Source organism: Jaculus jaculus, chromosome 2, assembly GCF_020740685.1.
Source record: "Jaculus jaculus isolate mJacJac1 chromosome 2, mJacJac1.mat.Y.cur, whole genome shotgun sequence".
Classification (NCBI taxonomy): Eukaryota; Metazoa; Chordata; class Mammalia; order Rodentia; family Dipodidae; genus Jaculus; species Jaculus jaculus.
In genome coordinates this window covers 117638547-117655546 of record NC_059103.1, presented here as the reverse complement: position 1 = coordinate 117655546, position 17000 = coordinate 117638547, and the positions used below count along the sequence as shown (strand labels likewise).

General features: G+C 42.3%; 1 protein-coding gene across 3 annotated transcripts in view; it reads right to left on the bottom strand.

Moving 5' to 3' along the window:
* The window catches only part of Prkg2 (protein kinase cGMP-dependent 2), a 99994-nt gene extending 83284 nt beyond the window's left edge, over positions 1-16710 (bottom strand). Inside the window, exons 1-2 of one of the 3 annotated variants that reach the window (XM_045143661.1) lie at positions 16539-16710; positions 3996-4469 (exon numbers count right to left, since the gene is read on the bottom strand). In XM_045143661.1, the coding sequence (XP_044999596.1) occupies positions 3996-4469; positions 16539-16690 (626 nt within the window). In that variant the 5' untranslated portion in view covers positions 16691-16710. Of the gene's footprint in view, positions 1-3995; positions 4470-15815; positions 15864-16301; positions 16473-16538 lie in introns of those variants that run through there. The other 2 variants (XM_045143662.1, XM_004653382.2) reach the window with 2 other exon arrangements.
* Between the last annotated feature and the right edge of the window lie 290 nt (positions 16711-17000).

Sequence of the window (17000 nt, the reverse complement as noted above, 5' to 3'; positions counted from 1 at the left end):
AAGTTCCTCTAGCTCTGAAGCCTTCTTAGGTTCACTGTATTACATTTAAAGCAGGGACCATAACATTCATAGAATGTACTACTCTGACTCTGATTTGGAATACTTCAATAAAGCCAAGTGTTTGTAATAGAAGCAGGCTATGTGCCCCCACAGCTGTCTGCCTTTTAAGATGTAAAATGCTCCCGAGGCTCAACGCCAAGTCACTACAAAGGGCTATGAGGTTCAGTGTAGCTTCACCGTGATGCCCCTTTGTGCCACTCAGTCTGTCAAGCACATTCATGCTTTCTGAGGCTTTATCTAAAATTTCATGCTGATCTTACTTTGTCTATAAAGTATTGCGAAACATCACTAGGTCATCATACCCATCACAGGCAATAGAAGTTATAGCGTGTGTGTGTATGCGTGCGCACGTGCGTGCGCGCACACACACACACACACACACACTCATATATATAATCTAGAGGGACAATATCCAACAGCCATTAAACATATGTAGATATTTAACTTTACAATTACTTAAAATTGAATATTTATTTCCATAGTACTACGTTTCAAGCACCTGATAACCACATATGACTCTTAGCTACTATAGTACCACACAAGCTATAGAACATTTTCCTCACTGCAGAAAATTCTGCTGGACGTCATATACTTGTTCTGGAACTTAACTGTTAGTAGCTGACCTTCACATTGTGGAAGAGACACCATTTCAGAATTCTACAGTGTCACCAAAATGCCTTTGCTTAGGATGAGCTAAAGCTGCCTAAAAGCTAAGGCTCACTCACCAGTTGCAATATATCTGAACACGGAGCTCTCAAAATCACATTCATGAGTCATGAGTTATAATTCCTCATGGACTATTGAAACCCAACTCTCAAATTCTTAATCTACCATTCTGTCAAATTTCATCCTCTGATTTTTCAGAGTGAGTCAGATCTTCCTAAGACTGTTCATTAGAAGAGAACTGGAAGTTGTCCTCAGTTTCTTATACATGCTTCAGTACTCATCAAAGACAGTTTTCCCAAAAAAGAAAAAGTCCAAAGAACTATTCAATGACTTCCTGATGCAGTATTAACAGGAAGATTTCTACAAAATTTATTTTATATACCTACACATTTAGGCTTAAATTCAGCCAAGAAACTACATAGAAGTTCAGCAAATCAATTATGAGAATCTAAAATTAAGAAAAGAGCCACCTTTACTGAATAAATTCTTAATCTCTATCAGGTCCTGATTGGAAAAACTACCAACCCCATGAGCAGTGTGCACCACCCTTTATTAGTGACAAGCACTCCATCTCCTCAGTGCGCTGGCTTCTAGAAAATTCTTTCTTACAATTTTTTTTCATTGGCAGCATAAAATGGAGAGTTATTCAAGTCTTACTTTCAGCTTTTCCCTGAATACTTTTGAAAACTTGAAAATTATTTCTCTGAACTGATGAAGCTAGCTGTATTCAAGTATTTATTTCATACCTAAGAAGGGATATATTTGTACATTTGGCTAGGGAAATGGAGGTGCCAGCCAATCTATGGAAAGGGAGTGATTCCATATTCTATCAAATTATTTATTCTATCACAGGAAGATTCTGTGAAAGAAGGTGATAATTATTAGGGCACGTATGAATCTACTTGTTCTCTTTAGGACAAATTTTAAGAAATCAATTATTATTTTGATCACTAGCACTTCAAAAACAATCTGTGTATTTGTTCATTCTGACCTTGACACAGACTTTTACATATCTGTCTTACCTGAAGAGTAAAGGGAATCTTTAATAATTCTTCCTTAAGAGATACACTGTCTTTCCTATGTCTCCTTCACTACAGAAGAAAGCAATGTAGTTTGCCTCAGAAATTAACTACATATAACTACTGATTATTTTGCCTTGTTATAACTGAGCTAATAAAGAAACGCAAATGAACATGCTTATCTCAGATAATTCAGTGCCAGGAGAGTCGTGTTTTGCCTCAAGATGAGTATAAGTCTTTAGACAAAATCATTAAACATATTTTTTTTTTTTGGTTCAAGAACAGAAATATGTAGGGAGAAGGTCAAAGAAGGTGAAATAGTACATTTTCTTACACATTGTCTTGCACAGAAAACCATTTAGCTATTTAAAAAGATATTTTAGGAGTAAAGTAATGGTTTGTACTTATGTATATATAGAATGATGTAATGCAGAGTACATCATCATATTACTGAATGTTCATAGATTTCTAGTATGTCAAAAGAAATTGAATGATAGCAAGTTTTTATAAATATGCATATATTTGTAACTGCTATACTTATCCCATATCCTTAAAAATAAGGGCTGGATAGATGGCCTAGCAGTTAAGGTGCTTGCCTGAAAAGCCTAAGGACTCCTATTTGAATCTCCAGGTCCCACATAAGCAGACACACAGTGACACAAGTGTGCAATGTTGTATATGCACACAAGAAGGCACATGCATCTGGAGTTTGTTAGCAGCAGCAGATAGCCCTGCAATGCCCATTCTCTCCCTCCCACCTCATAATAAATAAATAAATAGAAATAATTTTTGAAAGGAAAGACCTCCCCAACCAAGTAGTAATACAATTTTGGCTTTAAACAAGTCTCCTAGGACTAGAGCGATGGTTTAGCAGTAAAGACACTTGCCTGCAAAGCCAAAGGACCCAGGTTCAACTCCCCAGGACCCATGTAAACCAGATGCACTAGGTGGCACATGCATCTCGAGTTTGTTTGCAATGGCTAGAAGTCCAGGTATGCCCATTCTTTCTGTCTCTCTGTTTTTCTCTCCCTCTTTCTATCTCTACATCTCTCTGCCACTTTCTTTCTCTCTCTCATATAAATAAAAATATGAAAATTTTAAAAGTCTCCTATAGTCTGATATTAATTAGATTTCTTTTGGACCCAGAATCTTATAACTAGTGATCCAGCATGACTAGTTTACTTAACAAATATTTGTTGATCACTGTGTGCCAACTGCTGCCAACATTAAACCTCCCTTTATAATTTTGTTGTGAAGATCAGTCATTTATTTGTTCAAGTTGGATGTTTTGTCTTGATTAACGTTACTTGAGTCTGTGAGCAAATTAAAATTTGATTTAATTTCACAAATCTTTCACAGAGATATAGGCTTATCTAAGACATTATCAAGGCAAAAACTCTATTGACAATTAAAAAGTACCTACTCATTTAAAAATAATGTAGAAAGAGGACCCCAATTCAACTTCCTAATCCATTCTTCCTTGTCCGAAGAAAGGAATGTACACCCATAAACACACTGATCATTTTTACCTTTCAGGTCTCAGTGAAAGTTCACTCAGTCAATCAGCCAGGCCTTCATGGCAGCCCCTCTGCTGTTCTCTCCCTCTCTCCACACAGTGTACTGTTGCCATCCACTGCGTCATTTATTCCCAGTAAGAAAAAACATTCCCCGTTTGTTCTTGTGTATCATATCCATTCCCCATGACACATACACACGAGAAAGCTCTGTGTCTACTTATTTTAAAACACCGAACACAGTGCCTGACAGGGAGCTCGACAGACATTAGGACGCATGAACGAAGTCACCACCCCCCTTGTGCATGGTCTATTGTCAGGAAACTTACAGGCCCAGGGTTAAGAAATAGGTCTTGCTATACATATTCATATCCCACTGTGATTGGTGTTCATTTTTAAGTATGCTCCATTAGAAAGAGAAGGTAAGGTTTCCAGTAGCCAACCTCTTCACTCCCCTGGGAGTTTCAAGGGAAGAGAAATGGCCTTCAGTAAACTCAGGCCTTCTCTTATTATATCTGGTATCTACGTACCTCAACTTTCAGGTAAAATGGTTCCTGCTTTAAAGAAAATTTCTGCATGAGAAATATATTAGCAAAATAAAACCATTCAGGAAAGTGCTCCATCTCCAAATCTAAAAGCTTCCCAGCATTTTACCATTCAGGAGGCTTCACAGACATGGCTCTGTATTCCCTAGTCTTAAAGCCATCTGAATTAAAGGACTGAAGGAACTTCTTACCTGGAGTCTTTTCTGACTCTGGCTTTCTCAAAGGAAAACTCGGGAGGTTTGTTGAGGTCATAGGTTCGGGTTGTTGGCTCAGCAGACACCCCAGCCTTTGCTCCCCTCCGGCTATGGAGAGAGACCAAGCCTGAGGTCTTGCGGTGGACCTCCAGGGGCACTCGATCGGGAGAGGCCTGGAGCGGACTCCCTCCCTGCACGTGAACCACATCCTGCAGCTTGTTCAGCTGGATACATTTGCTCTGCAGCTCTTCTGTGAGCTCAGCAATGGCCACAGTCTGCTTGGACAGCTGCTCACGCAGCTCCTTCAAGTGATACTCCCGCTCCTGGATCGCAGCGTCCTTTCTCCTCAGCTCTCTCTCCAGCTCGGCCACTTTGCTCCTCAGGGCTTCAGTGCTGAGGTTCCCTGAGTGGCCATCTTGATGCTTGGAATGTTTGGGTTTCACTGAACCATTTCCCATGTTGCTCAGGGACCTGAGAGAGGGTATACAATTAGAAATGACCAAGTGGAGACCCACTTTCCAACAGTCCCTTCCCCTGCCATCTCAACCCACTTCATAAGTAGAATCACAGCCATCATCATCATTTGATGAGCAGTGAATCCCCTGACCCATGTTTCTGGAAGGAAACTGGTAGGGATTTCATTGAACTCTCCTTAAAGAGCAGTTGACATTCGAGTTCATTCTTCCTTGTCTTTTTGCAGTAAAAGTATCTCATCTGAGCATTCTGCACAGGCCTGTACCTGCTGCTCTCTTTGGTGATGCTCTGGTCAGCTGCCAAAAGCATCCCAACATGACTATAGTGTGAATGGATGTGGATGTCAGCATGGCAGAGATTAGATGCAAAGGACAGAGGCTTGGAAATGTCACAACTCTCATGGCTCTCACTGTGGCCACGGGGCGGGGGGGGGGGGAACTACTGACTTTGAAATAGTACATCTGCATTAGTCGCAGGGTGGAGGCACACTGGGTGCCATTTTATTTGTACTTTTCTCCTGCTTTATGTGTTAAGTGTTGGCCTTCAGATAAGCCTCACTGGTAAAAATGTCTAGATCGCAGTGCCCTAGAGGAAAACAGAGGTATGGGGTTTCTTCTGTAGCCTTTTTGTTAGGTCCTAAAGTCATGTTGTCTGAAGAATGATGATGCATTCTCTTTTGCTAGGGATATCCTCAAGGGCTGGGGAGATGACTCAGAGGGTAAGGTGCTTGAGTACAAGCATGAGGACTAAGTTCTGACGCCCAGCACCCATGGAAAATCTGGGTGCTGCGTACATACAGATATACTAGCACTGGGAAAGCAAGACTCAGGAGGATCAGCAGGGCCGGCTAGCCAGCTAGTCTAGCCAAATCAGTGATATCTGGGTTCAGCAAGAGACCATGTCTCATGAAAGAAGATAGAAAGGGAATGAGAAAGATACTCAATGTCTGCATCTGGCCTCTATGTGCACACTTTCACATGTGCATACACGCCTACACATATGTGTGCTGTGCCCACTTGTATATGACCAATTCCATACACACATGCACATGTAAAAAACCTAAAGAAGCAAAAGGGAGTTATAAATATCTCCAAGTCCCACTGACACCCCCCCTCTGCAATATCTGAAGACATAATTGGGCAAGCACGCTAGTTGCCAATAAGCAGTGGGTATAGAATATTCTAGATTTAAAAACCTTCTTTCACAATGGCAACCTTAACACAAGCTCCCTCAATCACCACCTTGTTTCTCTCTCCCTCCCTCTCTCTCTCTCTCTCTTTATTAGTTTTCTCCCTTTTGCTTCTTAGGAATACCAGAGAGAGTAAGAAATTGAGGCAGATTCTTTGTAGGATTCCTTACATTCTCAAATACAGAGAACATCTATTAGGAGTAATATATTCAGATTTACACCAACCTTCTGAACAACTAACCTATGTTGGATTTGATTATGAAAGGGCAAACAAAATCCAATGAACAAAACTCAACCATTTTTTTTTTGTCTCCTGAAGATTAGAAGATGTGCATAGAAGTATGTAGACTTTGAAATTATTTAACTTGAATCAAAACTGACATTTGGCTTAACATAATAAACATTAATCATAAAATTACAAAAAAATACTAAAGAATATCCCCATGGAAGCCCCAAAGTAATGAGTCACAAGAGGTGAGGCAAATATCAAGGGTGACATTTTAGTTGATTCCACATTTATGTTAGATCCATAACAATTTATTCATTTTCACATCTATTACAAACAAAAAGATTATCACTACCAAAGTTTGCTTTCATCGATATCATTACCTCAGTACAGGTTCTTAGTCATTTGGTTTTACTGAGCCAGGTCCATGAAAATAAACATAAAACATCAGTAAGTCATAAGCCTATGTGAGCAAAATCATAAAGCAGAACTCACACAGGTGAAGGAAACCCTGCACTGACTACTTTCTGCACACAGGGTTTTTGATGGTTCAGCCCGGAGAGCTTGGAAACAAAGCCTCAATTACTTCTGATTATCTAAATTCAGAAGGGAAAGATGAAATTGAAGTTTTATATCCAAAACATTTTTCCCCTCTCCCTCTCTAGATGTCAAGCTTAAATATAAATAAACTGCTTACCTATACTTGGACATTCTTGTCAAAATAATTGGGACCTCTACAAAGGCTAGGTGCAGAAATGTAAAACAACAGACACAGCCAAGCAGGGGAAGTTGCCCAAGATAAAGGGCTAAAGCACAGAAACAAATCCATTCATAAAAGTAATCTTGCAGCACTGAGATATTCCTCATAGAATTCTAGTTCAAAGCTGCCATTAATAAACATCAGCCTACAGAGAGTTGCTTTCATATGTTGCAGAGATGTGGCAGGCATAACCTTTGAGTTTCTGTTCACCTGGCAGCTTTTATTATTCTTACGTATTAACAATATACAGATGGTGGAGGAGAGTAGAATTTAAAGAAGTGGCCCTGGACATGCTTGCATTGTGAATAAGCAATTCAGAAGATGTTACACTGGGACTTGAGAATTAACTTAAATGAGATTCTAAATTGCAGGAATATGAAAGGTACTCCCGAATGTATCATAAATTTGCATGTGCACAAGTTTCTTATACATAGCACTGAGCCATCTCCTAGACAGACTTTGTGGTTGTTGATAGGCAAGCATTTGTAGGCCAAGGAGAGATAAGGAGGAAAAGGAATTGCCTTGTAAAAAACAAAGCAAGCAAAAACACATTTAAACTTAACATTAAACTAATACTCATTCTTTTTTTTAATTTGTATGTATTTATTACGTGGGTACTGGGAATCAAACCTAGGTCCTTAGGCCTCACAGGCAAGCACCTTAACCACAAAGCATCTTTACAGCCCCTAACACTCATTCTTTATTCATGGAAAAATTGTTTACGAACATCTTAAGTGTAATGCACTATATTGAGACATGCCCTTTGTTTAACAGTAAAAACAGTTCTAAGATCCTAAGTATGAGAGGCATGGGTGGTTTTTTTGCTCTATGGCTAGCATTAAAACAATTCCTTACCAGTCCAATCATTTTATAAACTTGAAGCACAATTAAGAATGAACTGTTAAATCCTCCCAAAAGACCACATCTTCTTGTTTTAATAAAGTCAATTTAGAAGCTACATAAATCTTTCAAGCTACTTAGAATTGCAAAAGGGAGGGAAATGCAAGTAACTGACTATCTTTCAACTCACTATATTAAGTAAGTTACCAAGTAGCTCAATGACAGTGTGAGCTCTTACTTCACCTGTTTAAATGTTGTCCCTGAAGCCAAGGTTGCAAGTCTGTGGCTTCATAAAGCCTAATTAGATTCACTGGGTTTGCCTGTTATCTGTCACTATGATAAGCCGTTTCTCAAATATGCATTCTTACTCACAAGGAGAACTGAACTGCAGGATGTTGCTTCGTCACTCTAGCAACTACCAGTTATTAAAATCATTCTAAAATTTAGAGGGAAGCACAAGATGTAATAAGAAATGACTTATAAAGATAGAGGCCCAAATTTAACATGAGCAATGGAGTTAGGCTAGGAAGCGTTAGGAAACAATCCGCCCTCCTCCAACCCATGAGAAATTACTCTACTTCTCTGACTTACTCTTCTTATGTCTAAAATGAGTACACTTTTGTTTGTTTTTTTGTTTGTGTGTGTGTGTGCATGTTCATGAGTGTGTAAGAGTGCGTGCTTGCATGAGCATGGAGGCCAGAGGACAACTTCTGGTTCCTTGAGTGCCATCCACCTTCTTTGAGACAGGTTCTCTCATTGGCCTGGAACTCACCTTACTAAGCTTGGCTGGATGGCCAATGAGCCTCAGGGATACATATGTCTCTGCACCTAGTACTAGGCTTACAAGGGCATGATACTGTGCCTGGATTTTTTGTTTGATTTATTTATATAATTTATTTGAGAGCAATAGACAGAAATAGAGAGAGAGAATGGGCATCCCAGGGCCTCCAGCCATTGCAAAGGAACTCCAGATGCTTGTGCCCCTTGTGCATCTGGCTAACATGGATCCTGGGGAATGGAGCCTTGAACCAGGATCCTTAGGCTTCACAGGAAAGCACTTAACCACTAAACCATCTCTCCAGCCCCTGGCTTTTTTTTAAATATGGGTTCTGGAGGTGGAACTCAGATCCTCATTCTTGAGAGGCAAGGCTAAGCTATCTCCCATATGCTCATATCCCTTGTGTAGGTTTATGGTAAAGATTGTGTTTGAGCTATGCCCTGCAGTATGCTTGCTATGTAATAGATACTAGGTACATAGGGGCTCTTTTTAGGAGCACAGAGCTAAAGATAGGTGCATATGTCTTGATAGGAAGAAAGCACACAAGATTTCATTTCTGGGTGGAGCAGAAGTCTAGTGAACTGGATGCCTTCCAAAACAGAAAATCTTTAAGTAGGCAACTGTGCCCTTGAAGGAGATATTTGCTTTACCTGGATATTTTTCTTTCATTGAGAAGTCATTGTAAACAACAACCTAGGAAGCAAGCCCCACTGAGAGATGGAAATAATAAAGTATTTTAAATGACACTGAACCAACCCTAGAGCTGCAAGGTCTCCTTGAGCTTAGCCAGTCCTTCATGCAGACCCTCTGTGTTTTCACACGTTTCAGTGAAGTTCTTAAACCAATAACACTCACTGAATTACTTTTGAAGGTACAAAACCAACATGGATCACTGGGGAGATAAAAACACTTCTGCAGCCAGGAATGAGAGGGAGGAGAGCTGGAGCATTCAGAAAGAAGAGAGGAAACCTATATAATATTAGGATGCTGCTACCCACCAGAAAATGGCAATGACTGAAAAGGCTCTGGTGGTTGGTTTCACACCTGACTGTCAGTGTAGAAAGAACTGGGCGTGTTGTCTATCTTCCCTCCATCTCGGAAGTAGTGTGAAACCAAAACCTTGGCTCTGACCTAGGCAATATATGTTACTGTCTCTACCCATCTGGAGTCGGATATAAACACACTCACATAAACACACACACACACACACACACACACACACACACACACACAAACTACATGCATATCTGTAAAAATGGGAGATGGCAGAATGCTGACTAAGGCTATAGGACCAGAGTCTAAGTCTGTAATTTCACTTAGCCTTTCTGTGTCTTTGGGGCTGCTAATGAGCATGGTGCTAATAACATATGAGACAGACTAACACATACATAAGACAGACAGATAAATAAAGCAATGCTGCATAACATTTAGAATTGTAAGAGGGTTATATGAGATAGACTATAAAATGAATGTAGGACTGGAGAGATGGTTTAGTGTTTAAGACATTGCTTGCAAAGCCAGAGGACCAACGTTTGATTCCCCAGGACCCACATAAGCCAGATACACAAGGTGGTACGTGCACCTGGAGTTCCTTGCAGAAGCTGAAGGCCCTGGTGTGCCCATTCTCTCTCTCTTTCTCTTTCTCTTTCTCTCCCTCTCAAATAAATAAACTTAAAATAAATGAATTTAGCATAGCATCTGGTATATAGTATTTTGCTTAATAAATATTAATGTTAACCATCATTATTATTACTGTTCATATTATTTACCCAAGAAAATAACTTCTCAACTTATCAGAAAATTAGAGTAAGTAGAGCTACAAATATAGCTCAGTTGACAAAAATGCTTGCTGCACAGTCATAAGGAACTGTGTTTGATCCCCAGAATCCACATAAAACAACCTAGCTGTGATGGGACTCACCTGTAACACCAGCACTGGGGAGGCAGGGACAAGCAGATCCCTGGGCCTCACTGGCTAGCTAGCCTAGCTTTCTTGACAAATTCAGTTCTAGGCCAATGAGAGTCCCTGTGTCAAACAAAGTGGATGGCATGTGAGTAAGAAAACCAGAGGTTGTCCTCTCACACATGCCTGTGTACATGCAGAAAAAAAAAAAGTGTTGACCAAAAAATGACCACTATGGTTAGAAAATAAAATAAAACCATAGATTTATGAGTTTGAAAACTTGGTACACAGCTAGTGGTAATGTTTGGTAAGATTGTGGAGCCTTTCTGAGGTGGAGTCTTGTCAGGGAATTGGGTCACAGGGGCAGGCCTTGAAGCTTTGTAGTCCTACTTGCTGTTCTTCCCGTTTCCTGCCACTAGTATGACATTTATCTCCCTGCTCCTGCCATGCCTTCCCTGCCTTGATGGGTTCTACCTTCTGGAACTATAATCCAAAGTAAACCCCTCCTCCCTAAGTGGTTTCCAATCAGGTACTTATTCAGCAGCATTGAGAAAGTAACTTATATAAGTACAAAATCAAGATAGTATTGCAGGAGAACAAAGTAAGAGAGTCACCATACCCAGCTATGAGCTCGCTACAAAGCTCCAGTCCTTGAGATGATGACAACCATGGGTGCCACAGAAAGCACTGGTGGAACATGAGACAGAACGAGAAGCCAGAGCAGATGCAAGCAATGCAGCCAGTGGGGCCAGGGCAAAACATACAGTCCAGTAAATAGAAAAAAGGTAGTGGAGAAACTGACATGCAACAACAGCAACAAAACAATAGGAAGACCTAAGCATAAACCTTACATCTTTTATAAAAATTAACTCCAGAATGGAACACAGACCCACACACATAGTATAAAACTAATAAAACTCCTAGAAGACATCATAGAATAAAATGTAGGTGATCTTGGGTTTGGTGATGACATGTTAGATGAAAGAATAAAGTATAATTCTTTTTAAATATTTTATTTATTTATTAGAGAGAAGGGGAGAAAGAGGCAGGTAGAGAGGAAAAGAGAGAATGGGCATGCCAGAGCATCCAGCCACTGCAACTGAACTCCAGAAGCATGGGCCACTTTGTGCATCTGGCTTACGTGGGTCCTGGGGAATTGAACCTGGGTCCTTAGGCTTTGCAGGAAAGGGCTTTAACAGCTGAGCCATCTCTCTAGCTCCTAAAGTATAATTCTTGATAGGAAGCATTGGTAATTTAGACTTCATTAAAATAGAAAACTCTAAGGGAAGAGAATAAAACAAGTGACTGACCCACAACAGGACTTTCATGAACACAACCCAACACAGGAGGAATTCTTAGCATAACCAAAAACGGGCTGTAGAAATGTCTCGGCAGTTAAAAGTGCTTGTTTGTAAAGCCTGATGACCTGGGTTTGATTCCCCAATACTCACATAAAGTCAGACACACAGAGTGTCACATAGGTCTGGAGTTTTTTTGCAGTGGCAGGAGACCCTGGCACTCCCACACTCCCATACATATACCCTTTACACCCTCCCTCACTCTTACTCTCTGTCTTTCTTAATCACAATCTCCCTCTCTCTCTCTCTCTCTCTCTCTCTCTCTCTCTCTCTCTCTCTCTCTTTCCCTTTCTCTCTTTCATTTTTTTTTTAAACATGCAATGATCTGTGAAAACACATTACCAAAGATTCACAGTTGTGAAAAATATGAAAAGAGAACTTCAAATTAAAACATGAAAGTTCCAGGACAGACAGATCAGAATGGATACAACACCAAAAGTTGACAAGATTTGAAAAAGCAGGAGCTCCCATCATTTCTATTAGGAATATAAAATGATAAAGTTACTTTGAAAGATAGGAAAGTAGTTTCTTACAAAACTAATCATGTGACCTGGTATTTATTTAAAGATAAAAATGATGGCATCACCAAAACCTTCATCTTTATTCAACAATACTGAAAATTTAAATACCCATAACCTGATGTGGGATAATAAATAAGCTGCAGTACATTCATATAATGGAATATTATTCAATAATAAAAAGTAATATCAGCCAATAGGAAGACAAAAAGGATCTTGAAATGCATGTGGCTAACTGAAAGAAGCCAATTTGAACATTGTAAATACTGTCTGACTGCAACAATGTCTATGGAAAATATAAAACGGATAGTAAAATAATGAGCAGCCAGGAGTTTGGAAGAGGGAAGGAGGAAGTAATGAACAAGTAGAACACAGGAAATGTTTAGAACAGTGAAACTAGTCGAGTGGTATATGTTTAGGTTTATTAAAAAGTTTACTTTTAAGTCAACTGTGTTATAAACCTAAAACTGCTCTAAAATAGAAAGGTTATTAATTTTAAAAAGACATACTAAAAAATGAATGTAAGAAAATCATAGTACATGCAGGAAATGGGCTAAAATGTAGATTGCGTGGAAAAAAAGTGGTGAGTAATAAAGCTAAAAAACTGAGAGGCTGGGGTAAGATACTGAAAATGTTCACATGCCAGCCACGTTCTGGTATCTGAATTTTAATGTAAGCCAAGTATTTTTTTTTTTTCAAGTTGCATGGTCATATCTGTGCTTTACAAAGGTAATTTTCCTGGAAATAACTATAGGACCAAGTGAAAGAGCTTAGAGGAAGTAAGGCAAACTAAGGCAATTGCACCAATTCAGGTAAGAAATGCTATTGCTAGATCCAGGCTAGGCCATGGTCCCAACCTACTCTAATGAATGGCACTCCTTGAACGAAAGGAAAACACAGACCATCTCCATGGTGATCAGAAGAAGAAAAGCATTATCACAGAGTATTTCATAAAAGTTGTGGCTATAAGTAACTCAGCACTTGCCTTTCCTTCAATAAATCATGCAAAGCAAAACAGATTCTTTTTCTGTGATATTGACAGTTCAGTTGAAAATCCGAGGAGGGAATTTTATAAGCTTTTCTAGATAAAATTCTAAGTGTATATGAAACTGATGTGTATTGATCTGATGTCACCATTAGCTTGTCTTACCATAGTTCTTTAGAAAATAATTGCCCATAGCTGAATATCTAAATCCTATTCTTTTCCCTGAAGGAAGCCACATTTATCTGTCCTTGTATGAAATATCTAAGACCCGTGTCAATGCCCCAATTAAAAGCATCTCTCCACCTGACCTTGTGACTGTTGGCCTGAGGTTCAGTTTTGAATCAACTGCTTGTTTTCTCTTTCCACAGTATCTTGATCTTGAGAGTAATTTCCTTTTAACTCATAATCATATGAGCTTATTGTACCAGTTTCAACTATCCCCCAGGCAATCTGTGGAGGGACTCTTTCCCTAGTAGAATCTTCACCGTGAATTTTATGGATGCTACAAATCCTATGTCTTGACTGTGTTTAGTAGCATTCTATTCAGTGACATGAACAGATATGATTCACACAGACATGTGGGCTAGTAAGACATTATAGCCTGTGGAATCTGAGTGATGATAGCAATAAGGATTTTCAAGTTTACATTATGGCAATTGCATAAGAGGTGATGTGATTAACCAAAACCAGACACAGATTAGAGACATACAATACTAGTTTAATTTTGGACATAGCCAGGGAGAGACCTGTGGTAATTTTAGAAGAGAAGTTCATTAAGCAGTAATAAATGAAGGGCTAGAAAATCAAATGAAAGGGAGATACTAAGTCATGTAGCAGTAATGGACACATACATTGGAAGGTGAACAAGTTCCCTGAAGATTAGTAACAAGTAGAGGAAGAGTGTCAAAATCCAAATATGACATTGGAAAAAATAAACTAGAGAAATGGTAAGAGGAAGCTATGTGTAGGAGTGGGAAGGAATCTATTAGGTTTAGTATTCAAAGGGGATGAATGGGAGACAAACTGAGAAGAAGGACTCTAATGTGTACCTAATGGATATGCACATGAAGGGAGAAATGACCCCAATGCTTTGATCTTGGATGGTCTCTAGAAAGAAAGGGCTTTCATTCCCATCATGTACTCACTCTTTCCAAAATGCCCCGCTGAGCAGCACTGTCTAGGGCTAACCCCATGCCACTGACAGAAGGCAGACAGGTTCGTGTGCCCTATGGACACAGGAATGAGTCTGGATTTAGACGTATTTTAGTTGAGATGCCCATGAGTTATGCCTACCAAGATGTAAAGAAGAAACATCAAGATCCACAGAGGTAAGACTTGAGTTCGCATTAATAGATGAGAAACGCCTCTGTTGTGAAGTGTGAACATTTAAGTCTACATGTGGCAAATACCTGTGGGAATGGAGGAGGAAGAGTAGAAAAAGCAAACAACAGAAAAGGAGAAGGTATATTTGTACCAGTGAGAGATCTAAGAAAACTACAGTAGAGACCATCAGGCCACAGCTAAATCCCAGACATGCCAAAGGAGATGACATCAGAGGGGAAAACAAGTCTAGCCTTGAGTGGACACTCAAAAATAGTGCCAAGTGTAGGTGCTTCAGGGATGATGTCACAGAGCATGCAAATGATTTTTGGTGGAAATGAGATTACTTTTAAGTCCAGGATAATGACCGAAGTTAGATAGAGAAAATTAAAACTGGAGAAGAGGTGTGGGGGGGGGGGGGCGGGGGGAACTGACAGAAACACAGCACAGAGGACAGGAGTCAGTATGGGATCCCCGGACTTGGGCAACATCCAGATCTTCACTGCAAAGTGAGTTCTCACTGGCGTCTCTTGTGATCACCTGTGCGTGGTGTTGATTCCTGTCTACACCATGCTGCCACGGAGAGGGCTGTCTGTGACTTCTCGGAGAATGCTCCCCCATATCCCGCACACTCCTCTGTGCAGAACTAAACAGGAATAACTGGCGCAGCTGCCAGGTTCTATGTGGGACGATCGCCTTCTCTGTGAGCTAAATAGAAACTAGCAAAGAAAAGACACAATTTCTAAGCTCTCCCTGCATGGGGGTGTGGCGAGGAGCAGGTGTACGTTGCTGTATCCCCTCCCCCCCCCCCACTTAAGAAAAAGAAGCCCAGCGGAACTTTGAGAACAAGATGAAGATACAGAAAGCCTGGCGCCCCTCTAAGAGGTATTCTTTGTACCTAATTGTTCGGCCTGCAGGGTTTCTATTCTCAGCTCTGGCCTCCAGTGCTATGCTTTTTTGCACTCTCGACTGCATATTTATACTTGAACCCACTCCTTTTCTCTCACCCCCCTGAGCGTTTGTTTGCTCTTGTTCCTTCATCACCAGGAAAGACAGAAATGTGGAAAACACCTCAAGGGGCCCGAGAGTGACCTAGGACATCCACACAAGTTTACAGGACTCAGAGAAGTCCTTGTCTCCACAACATCTCCCCAGCACTCAGGAGGAGCAAAGCTGAGCTCGCACACGCTGGGAGCACATCCTTGCTCCCCGCCAGCCTCGCCCCGGACCGTGTTGGCTCCTAAGGGAGCTGCTGCCCAGAGCCACAGTCGCCACACCGACAGAATGCAACGCGTGCACACGCTCACACGCAAACAGCACACGCAAGACACCGACCGGGTGCGGGACAGCCGCTCTACCCCGCGTCCCTCACGCCCGGGCAGGCACCCGCGTGTCCGCGGTTCCCGTGTCCCCAGTCGCGCGCGCGCCCCGGGTGCCCGAGAGCCCCTAAACCCCGCCAAGCTCACCAGCCAACCCGGTAACTTTCCAGGTGCGCAGCGTGTCACCCCCTCGCGGCGGCCGCACCGTCTCGGGGTCCTCTCCCACGCCGTCCTCCCTTCCCAGCTGCCTACGGCACCCACCCGAGCCCAGGCGCAGGTCGGCTGCCCGCGGCCGGGCCGGGCCGTGCGCTCGATCGCTCGCTCCGGGCGCAGAGAGGGCCGGGGCGCCGCCGCCCGCGCCGCCGTTCGCTTCCTCGCTCGTTAGCTCGCGGAGAGCCGGGGACGCGGCGAGCGCGCTGCGGGCAGGAGCTGCGGCGACGCGGGCGCTGCGCCTCGCTCCTCGGCGGGGGCCCGGGCGAGAGGAGGCGCGCCGGGGAGGCGGAGGGAGTCCGGCGAGAGGAGGGCCGGAGGAGGGCGGGGGTCAGCCGCCGTGGTGGCGAGGGAGAGAGAGAGAGACAGAAAGAAAGAAAGAGAGAGAGAGAGAGAGAGAGAGGTGGGGTCACCGGCCCGAACCTTGACTCCTGACACAGCCTGCCCTGCCGCAGCCTGCACTTTACACCTCGGTTGTCTCCCGGCCGGCCCAGGCAACTTAGGCTGGGCGATAACATCGTGCATGTTCGCGGTTTTATTTTCACGCAGTCATTTCTTCTGCAAGTGTGTAGGGTGAGGGCAGAGGAAAGTTGAGGGCGGTATCCGTCGTGTCCTCCCCTGTCCATCCCCCTGCCTCCAGCCTGGCTGTCTCCCGCTTACCTTCCCTCTGCGAGCGCACACAGGCGTTCCCATCTAGGACACGCACTCCGGTCACGGTCACAGCGGTGACCTTCTACAAGACACGTGACCTCGGCTCGACCGCTTGGCGACTCGCTCTTGGGCGGATGATGGAACCCAACCCGAACTTGCATCTAGTTTGCCAGTGCAAGTTATGCCGGGATGATGGGGTGTGTGTAGGGGGTGGGGGACAGTGTTTGAACAGAGTTTCTAGGGACGGAGATGGTGTCTCCTGAATCACTAGAGCTTTAGCGGGGTGCTTTTTTGGTCACTCAAGCAGGTAATTTAAAATGCTCTCCGTCGCCTTTAGAGCACATGGTGTATCCCGAGGCGCGCGTTCCGTTTTTCTAAATATACATCCACACTCTCACACCGCATTATTTGCTGGCCTCTGGAGTTGTGAGACCTCCGTGTGGCTTTTTCTTTCACAGGCAAGTCCAACGA